Source organism: Acipenser ruthenus, chromosome 1 (genome assembly GCF_902713425.1).
Source record: "Acipenser ruthenus chromosome 1, fAciRut3.2 maternal haplotype, whole genome shotgun sequence".
NCBI lineage: Eukaryota > Metazoa > Chordata > Actinopteri > Acipenseriformes > Acipenseridae > Acipenser > Acipenser ruthenus.
This window is the reverse complement of record NC_081189.1, coordinates 88590265-88602286: the sequence shown is the minus strand read 5'-3', so window position 1 is coordinate 88602286 and position 12022 is coordinate 88590265. Positions and strand designations below refer to the sequence as shown.

The 12022-nt window shown below is 39.4% G+C and overlaps 1 protein-coding gene across 1 annotated transcript in view; it reads left to right on the top strand.

Annotated features, from left to right (window-relative positions):
- Positions 1-12022, top strand: part of cntln (centlein, centrosomal protein) — a 158815-nt gene that overhangs the window by 30805 nt on the left and 115988 nt on the right. The window contains exons 8-10 of the mRNA XM_059031625.1: positions 2476-2613; positions 4236-4394; positions 4727-4921. Of these exons, the coding sequence (XP_058887608.1) occupies positions 2476-2613; positions 4236-4394; positions 4727-4921 (492 nt within the window). The remainder of the gene's footprint in view (positions 1-2475; positions 2614-4235; positions 4395-4726; positions 4922-12022) is intronic.

Below are 12022 nucleotides of genomic sequence, written 5' to 3'. Positions count from 1 at the left end.
CAGAATGGGGACTAATTGTGGAAAATAACTTAATCTGTTATTCATAGTTTGTTTTGAAGGTTTGTGCCATCATGCACAATATACATGGGTTTAAATAAAAAAAAAATGGGCAGTTTTCATATGGGATCAATATAATAATAATAATAATAATAATAATAATAATAATAATAATAATAATAATAATAATAATAATGAGATAGAACAACCATTAAACCCCTGCAGTATAAGGCATACATAGTTTCTCACTTTGTAATAATTAGTTATACAGTCGCCTAATAGCAGTTCACTAAGGAGTGTTGTATGAGTGAGCATATGATTGAAAATAATGATCAACAAATGACAAGTTACTTTTTCCCTGATTGGTAATTTTAATTTCAATATGCTCTGTTCTAAATAATGGTTGTTTTGTCATATCATTCCTGCTTGCTTTAGGGCAGTGTAAGATCATTTTCTGATAGAAAATCACCAGTCCCTTTTTTTTTTTTTATATAAAAATAAAAATGTTATTTTCTGCATATTTTTTTTTAATATGTATCGTGGCCTGCATTTTTTAAATTTTGGTTCTCATGCGGACCTACAGACCACCTATTTGAATTCCTGAAAATAGGCTTTATATTTATCACTCAGTATGGGTATCTAGCACCTTTCATAGTGGACCACTATCACAAAGCGCTTTACAAGATAGTACTGCATGAGTATAATGATTTAATTTCTAATTCAAGATGTTATTAATAAAAGTTGTCCTTTGGAGGATATTTATTTTATTGTTGCCAAGTGCAGTGTTTGAAGCCAGACTCTGGGCCATGTTGTGCTTTAATTGTTTTATTTTATAATTAGGGCAACTTTTATAATTTTGGAGATCACCCTCAGGAATTCAAAGCAATGTATTGGTACTTGAGGAAATCATGAGTTATTGGGAATGCATTGTTTTTAGTTTGACCATTTGTGCAAGAACTGAAATTAGTATGTATGTGTTTATTTGAGGCGATAATAAATGTAGCATTTACTGTATCGGGTGATTGGGAGAAGATATCACACAGAAAGGAAGCTTGTTGTTTTTTAGTAATCTGAAAATATGCTATTTTGCACACGAAAACGCTCGACTCCTATATCTTTTTTGAAAAACACTGGTAATATCTGAAAGAACTGGTGTAGAGTGGTCATTATTTAAATTAGTGTAATCTTCTTCTATGTGTATAAGGGTCAAGTACACATACTTCTGTGTGGCTGTGGGCACAATATTTAAAACAAAAGACAAATGATTTAACACTAGAACGACCATATTTATAGGCATACCGAGAACAACCATGACCGGTCAATTTGACCGACGTATTAAAAACAACATAAATATTATAATGAAAGGACAAACAATTGAATATCAGCCGTAGTTTTATTCAGGAACGTCATATAAACCATCTACACAAACCGAAACATTGTAAACAAATGGATATTTGAACAGAAATGTATTTATATACACAGATATTACATAATGCACATCCTCAAAAAACGGTAAAAATGAAATAAATAAATATTTGAAAATAAATGTGTGTATATACAGGTATATCATATACATACAAAACTGTACAACTGAAACAATGTAAATAAGTATCAATTTTAACAAAGCGCAACCAAAGTTATGCGTTTATATAGAGACATACTATAATCGAAATGACATGAATAAATAAACATTTGAACAGAATGGGCTTCATTTACAATTGTTTACATAGTCTAAGTGTTGGCACATACCACACAGGTACGGTGCTTTTCAAAATATGCAGTGCACTATTATAGTATTATAGTAACCAGTGCAGACGTGAGCTGTCAAGGCTGATTGATGGGCTATCAGAGGCTCATTGAAACAATAGAAATGTCAGAAGACCACTCACTTGAGGAATGCAGACTGATATAATCAAACTTCAATACAGCTGCAAGTCCTGACTGAGAAACTCAAATAATTATATTTATCAGCTCGTTTACAATTACAATCATTTTTCATAAATTCATTGTATTTTTTTTTTCAAGGTGGATTCTAAAAAATCATGGAGGTTGTAGATATTTTTTTGATACAATGGATGAAGATGAAAATAATCACTCCCATAATGTCACCCTCTTCTTATTAATACCACTTTGATAATATCACTCACATTTATCCCGCTGTCACTTTTGAAAAAGACAGCTTACAATTCAAAAATAAGTTTCTGTACAGTACTGAAATGTTCTGACATAAAAAGTAGCACAGTATAGCATTCAGAACGCTGCAATGTGTATGTAGCATTGTAATGTTTTTATTACAGTGTGTTGTACTAAATTTGAGTAAAACAGGCATGTTTGTTTTATTTCTTTTTCTCCAGGTTTGTTGTTGAACTTGCATTTCTGCTCATTTATTTCCTTTTATATAATAAAAAGATGAGTTGGGGAAGCTGAAAATAAAAATAAATAAATAAATAAAGCAATGTGATTCTTTTTTTAACACAGGTGTTGGAAGAGGACATTAAGGAAGCCAGACAACAAGTAGAAGACCTCCATAACAAATGTAATGAACTGTCTTCTCAACTTGCAACCAAGCACACTGAGCTGGCACGCAAAGATACTGATGTAACTAAATGCAGGCAGGTATATTTTTATGATGCTTCTAGAATAATAGGAACTATAGTGGATATCATTTGATAAACCACCACATTCTTTATGGTACATCCAGCTTATTAAATAATGACTAAAGCTCTATGTTATTGAAGTCATACACCCAGCTAGGGGTTAGACAATAGGACATTTCCACGATATGATAGTCAAGGACAATTGGTTTTTTTTACTGACTTTAATATAACTGAATGCAAGTATGACTGGCTTTTTTTCTCCTGATAGTATAAGATGTTTTAAAAAGTACTTTATGCATAACACACTAACCCAACACAAGAACATTTTTGGTAAAGCAGAATCTACTAAATCTACAGTCTTTGGATAACCTGGATGGTTTATTCTTTGAAAAACAAAGAAATTATATAGTGCTCTCTAACTATTTAAAGTTTAACAAGTAAGATGGGTGTGGTAAAAATTGATTTAAAAAAAACAAAAACAAAAAACACATGGCATCTAATGAAAACCATGTATAGTGGATCATACTTGGAGTTACTGCACTGTAGAAAGTGTGACTTATAATGTTCAAGATATTGTTGGGCTTTGAATATCTAGCTTTGTTTAAATTACGTGCTGCTAGGTTGTATATTAAACAAAAATAATGTGTAAGGAACAAATTGATTTTTAATCTTAATGGATGCCATAAGTCCATAACGCTTTCATTTCAGTTAAGTCTGACAGAACAGCATAGGTCTGCAAAGACCTAGGCTAAAGGTTTAACATGTTCCAGTTTGATCTTCTCTGGTGACATGTAAATCTTTCCTCTATTAAAGTCATTGGATTAGCTCTGCATACTTGATCTGCTACAGGATTTGGTAAAGAACATCCAGCTTTACTCAACTAAAATGTTCAGAGATGCAGAGCCTTGGCTTTGACAAAGCAGTTCCTACTGCTTAATAACAAAAAAGTAAAGTTAACAGGGAACTAGGATGTCACTCATACCAGACATCTACACTTTGAATGACTGCTTCATTTTAATTGACGTAATGCTGATACATTTTGCATGGGGATAGAGCAGCAGGCTAATATCCACTAGATTCTCATGCTTTTCATCTCTGCAGACCTGAGTTCAGATCTGCTTCAGTTAATTAATTAAATGAGTCTGGTGGTCTCAACCTAGCCCTGAACTAGATTAGGAGATGTGTAGACTCAACAGAACCAATTAAGTATCTCAAATCAATGCTCCAGTGCTTTAAGTTCCCTGCAGTTATTGTTAATACAGGATTTGCCCTCCACTCCCTTTAAACATGTAAATGTTCTTTTTGCAATTGTAAAACAACAATATTTAGTTACTCCATAGCAACGTAGCTTGTCAGTTCCTGAATGAAAATCACTGTCATATTGTTCCTGTACCTGCTTTTGCTTGATCGGACGTCGGTACTAACCGAATAGTTATGTTTAGTTGTAGTTATTCCTAGTTTTATGTACTTGCATGTAACTGTTAATCGTACTAGTGTAATTAAAAAATTAAATAATCTGTATCCCACATGTGTTTCGCTGCATGTCCTAAGGAGGTCATTATTTTTCAGTACTCTGAATCACTGCACTACAGATGCTTTCTTTCATTCACGGCTGTAATCACTTCTGTGTCCTACAGGAAGGAGTTGCTGGAGATTCAGAATCTTTATAAGCAGAGCACAGAGCATACAGCTCAGCAGGCTGAACTGATTCAGCAATTGGAGGGCCTCAATCTGGAAACGCAGAAGGTGCTGCGAAACCAGGAAGACGCCCACACAACAGAAACAATATCATATCAAAAGGTAAATGCTATCTCACTTCTGGATCTCTTTTGATTTGTCGCCTATAAATACTTTTCTCCTCCTGTACAGTGACCCATGTTAAAAAGAGGTCAACAAAGACATGTACTTTCTTTTCACAGCCTTGCTGCTGGTGCCATTTCACTTGTAAATAGCTTTTAGCTGCTGCTGTTAACCTTCTTGGACTAAAATTGTCTTCAAGTATGCGGGAAAATAAAACCCTTGTGTAATGCTAAGGCAAAATCTCATACGATTCTAACCCACAACTATAAGTGTGGCGAGGGCTGAGATGTTTTTGCAATCACACAACTCTGATAACATTTTTGTCCTTGTAGCTGTACAACGAATTGAACATGTGTTATGAAGCATTACAGTCTAGTGAGACCCAGCTCCGTCAAAGCCATATTTCCTTGACAACCCAATTACACCAGAAGGAGCAACAGATCAGCCAGCTACAAGCAAAGCTGCAGCAGGCTCTTGTCTTCTCTCAGCTCCCAGCAAGACAGACTAATGCCAAGCATCTGGAAGAGGTAAGAATTGTTTTGGAGCCAAGCAGCAGGTACATCAAGATGTTTATCTATAATCATATCTTCCAGTAAGGTCATATCCAAGTGTAGGAGGCTGGGCAGAGGAGGTGTTGCCAAGCGATTCTAGATTTCCCTGTTCATACACTGAATTGAAGTTGCAGACCAAAGTGGGCATATGGAATATATACCTCGGCTAGAATCTGGGTCTCAGGGAGTGGTGGTGTGGTTTTATTTTTTTTTAGGGCTGCCAGAGAATATACAAACATAAACTGACTATATATTAGAGATGCCTATACAAATGTATACATGGGCAGCTCTTCCAAATGTGGTGAAAATTGGAATAAATTATTGAGCACATCAGAATCTAGTTTATAGTGAACTAGTTGTGCTCTAATCTTTGATTCTGATTCTGGTTCGGCTAATAAAAGCAATATTCCATACTTTAAAACAAGTGCAAAGGCACATTTTCATAGAGGAAAAGCTATTTCATATTTAATTAAATATGTTTAAACTAACAAGAAACAATTACTTCCTGTAATAAAGTGTTGCACTTTGCTTTGACCACTGAACCAAGTTTTATTTGAAAAAAATCCATGGACTTTCAGACTTGCATACAAAGTTTTCTCTTTGCACTGCAACGTATGATACAGCCTGTATGGGTATGGGGAAGCTAACAGGCATAAGAAATTGACACATTTACCAGAACATATCCTATATTGAAAAACCAACAAAATGAAAACCCTTTTTGTGAATACCCTTATGGGGTAAGGGGCCGTCAAAAATGATCAGCATTTTATGAAAGCTTACAAAGCGTGTTCTGTGATGGGAGTGGTGCAAAGTTCTTTTTTAGTATGCTGGATTATTATAGCCCTTTCTATAATGCACATGACTCTGGATACGGCCCTTACACTTGAATTCAATCAATATGCCAATAGAATGCAGCATCAAAGTAATTGGACAAATGCAACTAATTTCAATAAATGCACAGTAAATACAGCTGCCTTAATAAAAATATATTACTTGCTCACAGAAGCATCTAATTTAAAGCAGCTTCCAGATATCTTCTGCAGTATCCCTTTCACTTCTTTTACAAATTCACACTGGTTCAGGATCTCAACTAACATTTTATTTTCTTTCAGTACTTTTGTATTTGGCTGTTTTATCAGTTTAGCATCACTATTACATTTTGTATTGGGTTTACACAATACACAGTAATTTAACATACGTGACAAATGTGTTTGGGGGTTAAGCTGGAGTCTGTAGTTTCTATAGCAAGACCTTGTGGTCCACCTGATCTTCCATCAAAAATTACTAACAATGATGACATGAGGGAGAAAACCAAAGCTGTTTGTGTTTTACCACAGGTGGCCTGCACGCCATTACTCTTTGTGTTTTAGTAGTTGAGTGTTTGTCAAGCACTTTGAGATCATGTGTGGTTAGAGGCTTCCATTCCATTGTTTCAGTCACTTTTATTAAAATATAGGGTAGATCCATTAAGAGACCAAATCTTATTTTTAGGCTGTTCTGACTGTAGAGATGTATAGGGTTTTAACATTTTGAAATGTAGCTGGTCAGTGTTTGTGACCTGCATTGGAATTAAGGCAGGTCTTGAGTGTAAATGTTTCAGAGCAAGTCGTTTTCAAGTGCAGTTTTTCACTTATTTTTTTATGAATAACAGATCCCAAATGTAATCCATTTACCAACAATGCATTATATACCATTGAAAGAGGTGGGGACAGTTTCACAGTTAATATGGTAGATACTGAATTTGTATATCTTTTTTAATGAAAGGAAATGTTTGCTTAACATGTATTTCTTAAAATCTATACATGTGAGACCTACCCTTGTTCTGAAATGGTCATTTTAAGTCTTGGGCTATTGATAAAAATGCAAATGTGAATGTGTTGTGAAGGCAGAAGGCAGTTTTAATAACTTAATTAGTTTGTAATAACATCCCCTTGCAGTTAATTGAGAAACACTGTAGCTCCATTACAGACCCTTAATATGTTTGCAAACTTCACCAAAGGAAGTTCAAGTCACTCTAGATCTACACAGTATGAAAAGGCAGCTCACATATTTTGGTGGGCTGTAATCATTGTATGCTTAATCCACAAACTGATATAGTTAATTAATATTAAATTGTGTTTATAGAACATATGTAGAGTGCGCCTAACTGCTTTGTTTCCTAACTTTTTTACCTGCAGACATCAAAGTTAACAGATAAGGCATCCCTAGATGAAATATAGTCATCTGGGCTTTCTGTTCCCTATTTATAATTGTGCTGACAGGGGTGTGTATTCCAGCCTAATCTGAAATTCTGTTACAACTTTTTGAGAACACCTGTTAAATTCTAATGCACAAGTTGTTAGAGAGATGTATTTAAATTTGAAATGTTTGGAAGTACTGTTGGAATGATCAAAGTACGCATCACTGGGGAGGCCTGGTAACACTGCTCTCATTTAAATAAATGAGAGAGATGGCTTTGAACATTGTTCCGTGAAGGGAGAAACCAGCATTGTGTGATTTGTTTCCATGCTGTGTGTATCAAAAGTATGCTTTCTGTTTTCCAGCCTTAAAGAATTAGACCTTTGTTTTATCCACCAATATGCTTGGTAATTGTAATCTAACTTCAATTTACAACTACAGTTCATCATGCAGAGCAAGATTTTAAAAGCATTATTATCCTTATTTTTAGTACCAGTGGAATAAATTATAAGGCTACATTTGTTTTGTTAAGTTCAGTTGGTGCTGCCTAATCAGGATACTGATCATTGAGATTTCTGCTTAAATGGGATACAACTCTGGGAGACGGTTCTTCCCAATGCTATTTATGCCATTTAATTGGGATGTCACTTAGTTTAATTGGAATACAGTATTTTCAAATGTTGAATGGAGATCGCTTTTCAAAGCAAGATGGATTCGCGTACCACAGTGCAGCGAGTATGTGGTTTCACTGTGACTTAGTTACACTTATAACTAGGGCTGCAACAAAGGGTACATTTTGACCTTCTAAGGTTCGAGACACATTCCCGAAGGAAGGTTCGAACCTTCGATTGTACGAATTTGCATAATTTACTGGTGACACTAGCTACTTTTTTATATTTGATTGAAAATCCTATTATTTTACAGGTAATCCATATAAATGGAAGAAAACATTCACATGTAGTTTAAAAATACATTATATAGAACAGTGATCATGTTTTTATAATTTAAATAAAAATACACATTTATTTACACATAATTAATCCTGCTTGCGATATACACAGTAAGCTTGCATTGCAGCAGTACCAACTGCAGCGGATTCAGGCAAAACAAAGCTTTATATAACATTCACTCTTCCAAGCAGGTTATCGGTGACAGTCACATTTTACCAGGGATGTAGTGCTGCCGACCCCTCACTTCATGGGCAGGCAGAGCACCGCTTCCGTACTTCACGTGTAGAACATTTAACTGTTTTGCTCCTATTAATATATGGAGATAGATATACATGTGTATAACCCATTGTGGCAAAGTGCCCCGCCCCTGTGTGCATTTGTGTGTTCTATGTTGTATGTATGCGTGCGTATGTTAATGTTGGTGTATAGATTGGTACACGGGATATAAACAGGTCTGTGTTTCACGTTTGTTTAAATTGTATATTTGTATTTAGGCACGGGATTGCACATCACGCACGTGCATTTAAAATATAATATGCGAGCACGGGGTTGCACAGAATTAATTCACTGGGATTCAAGTGAATAATTAATTAGTAATTGAATCCCAGCACAACAGTATATATAGATGCACATTTTCATTCAGTCGGGGTTGGGTGTTCGGAAGAGGAGAACGGGTGAGAGAGAGAGGAGTAATTAAGATCGTAAAAGTAAAGATAAGTTTGTTTGTACTCACCGTGTCTGTCTGTCTGTCCGTGCACCGTTTGTTTAGTGTTAGTCGTTTTGTATGTCTGTTTATTTTGGCTACCAGTGCCGTGTCCTGTTTTGTGTACCGTTTAAAACCTTTTTATTTGTTAATAAACGCTGAGTGCAGCCATTGCACTCAGCTCATCATCACCACCGTCTCTGTCTGTGTATTCCTGTCTGGTCTGACGCCACCCACTCTGGCCGTCTTTGTGACACGTGGTGTCCTGCGTGGGATCGACAGCGCCTCCAGGACTCAGGCCAGAGCAGGAACCGCAGTTTGGATTTAAAAAAGAAAAAAAAAAAAAAATGGCAGAAGACGCCATCAAAATGCGGGACTGGATGCTGGAAAATGCTGGGCTGGAGGCCCAGTCTATCCCAGTAGTCGTCCAGTTCCTGGAGTTTATGGATAGGGAGCGATGGGAGGCATATGCGAGGGAACAGACCGTAAGCACCTGGGAGGAAGGTGTGGGGTTGGTCCTCAGCTACCTGGAGGCAGTTATAAGTGGAACAGCAGCCCAGGTAGCAGGTCCACCAGCAGAGGAAGAATGCCTGCTGTCCCCGTCTCCACAGCCCAAGCGGGAGGAGCCTGAGCGTCCACAGCCCAAGCGGGAGGAGCCCGAACGTCCTACGCCTGAGTGGGAGGAGCCCGAACGTCCTACGCCTGAGTGGGAGGAGCCCGAACATCCTACGCCTGAGTGGGAGGAGCCCGAACGTCCTACGCCTGAGTGGGGGGAGCCCGAACGTCCACAGCCCAAAAGGGAGGAGTCGGTGCGTCCACAGCCCAACAGGGAGGAGTCGGTGCGTCCACAGCCCAACAGGGAGGAGTCGGGGCGTCCACAGCCCAAAAGGGAGGAGTCGGTGCGTCCACAGCCCGAAGAGAGGGAAGTCGGGGCTTCCACAGCCCTAGGACCCAAGCTGCCAGCAGAGGGAGAATCCCTGCTGGTTCCACCTCCACCGCAGTGGGAGGACTGCTTGCCCCTCCCACCTCCACCAGCAGAGGGTGAATACCTGCTGGTTCCACCTCCACCAGGAGCAGAGGAGCTGGAGCTGCCTCTGCCTCCACCACCGCCAGGAGCAGAGGAGCTGGAGCTGCCTCTGCCTCCACCACCGCCAGGAGCAGAGGAGCAGGAGCTGCCTCTGCCTCCGCCACCACCACCGCAAGGAGCAGAGGAGCAGGAGCTGCCTCTGCCTCCGCCACCACCACCGCAAGGAGCAGAGGAGCAGGAGCTGCCTCTGCCTCTGCCTCCACCACCGCCAGGAGCAGAGGAGCTGGAGCTGCCTCTGCCTCCGCCACCACCCGGAGCAGAGGAGCAGGAGCTGCCTCTGCTGCCCGTACCTCCGCAGGGAGTACGGTGGCCGGAGCCCCAGAAAGGGGAGCTGCCGGCCACGAAGAAGGGGGAGGAGGTCTGGAGACCACCAACCCCAGCAGCAGTTTCGCTGCCGGAGATCGTGGGGGAGGTCAGGAGACCTGCTCCCACTGCAGCAGTTTCGCTGCCGGAGATCGTGGGGGAGGTCCGGAGACCTGCTCCCACTGCAGCTTCTTCGCTGCCGGCAGTACTGTGGTCGGAGCCCCACCAAAGGGAGCTACCGAGTACAAAGACAGGGGTAGAGGTCAGGAGACCACTATCCCCAGCAGCAGTTTCGCTGCAGGAGCAAACCAACAGGCTGTCAGCCGTGCCACTACCGGCAGGGGTGCTGACAGCATGGCCAGCCATGGGCCCACTGAAGCCTCCCTTCCCAGCCCGAGACTTTGTCCTGGACTGCTGGATTTTTAAGGGGGGAGGTGGCCGTTGAGGCCATGTGTGCTGCGCACAAGGGGGGGTATATGTGGCAAAGTGCCCCGCCCCTGTGTGCATTTGTGTGTTCTATGTTGTATGTATGCGTGCGTATGTTAATGTTGGTGTATAGATTGGTACACGGGATATAAACAGGTCTGTGTTTCACGTGTGTTTAAATTGTATATTTGTATTTAGGCACGGGATTGCACATCACGCACGTGCATTTAAAATATAATATGCGAGCACGGGGTTGCACAGAATTAATTCACGTGCTGGGATTCAAGTGAATAATTAATTAGTAATTGAATCCCAGCACAACAGTATATATAGATGCACATTTTCATTCAGTCGGGGTTGGGTGTTCGGAAGAGGAGAACGGGTGAGAGAGAGAGGAGTAATTAAGATCGTAAAAGTAAAGATAAGTTTGTTTGTACTCACCGTGTCTGTCTGTCTGTCCGTGCACCGTTTGTTTAGTGTTAGTCGTTTTGTATGTCTGTTTATTTTGGCTACCAGTGCCGTGTCCTGTTTTGTGTACCGTTTAAAACCTTTTTATTTGTTAATAAACGCTGAGTGCAGCCATTGCACTCAGCTCATCATCACCACCGTCTCTGTCTGTGTATTCCTGTCTGGTCTGACACCACCCACTCTGGCCGTCTTTGTGACACCCATACAAATAAGATTAAATAGATTAATAATAATAATAATGACAGTGTTTTAATCATCTGTGTGTTAGTGTATGAAACTGGTTATGAAAATTATTTTATTTATTTATGTATCTTTAATATAACTATCTGTAAGCCTAGTGCCTTGCACTATTGCTTTAAAATAATACCTTAACTGATTGTCTGAATTTTGTAATGAATTGGTACACTTGTTAGCCCTTTCAAATATGGTAACTATTGTAGAGTGATAAACTAAAGTTCTGTTGAGTATATTGGGAAACAGGGATGGCAGGCGGCGTGGTAGGGCTGAGGGAGGGGGGAAAGGGTAGATAATAGCAACACCTCAATTCTAAATGTAGCACTACACCACTGCATTTTACCACAACAACCACAACCCCAACTACCACCACCACCGCCAACAAATGACCCTGGAGATTGGCTGTGCCTCCATGATACATCAACAGTTGCTTGCACAATTTGCATTCAACTTTTTTTTTGGTCGTCTGGGCATTCAACCAAAAAATCCCAAACATGCAGGGCCATATAGAGTTGCTACGTATAACGATTTTGAAGTGGATTTTAATACAATAACTTTTTGCTTAAGTAATATGCATTATACAAATTAAAAGATCGAAATTTGCATGTGAGTGACATTTAATGCATGATTTATAGTATTCACACGTTGTCAAACAGTTTCTGGTAACAGAAAAAAAGAAAAAACATACAGTGCGTGAATGACGCCTGACGAACCTTTGAAGGTTTAAA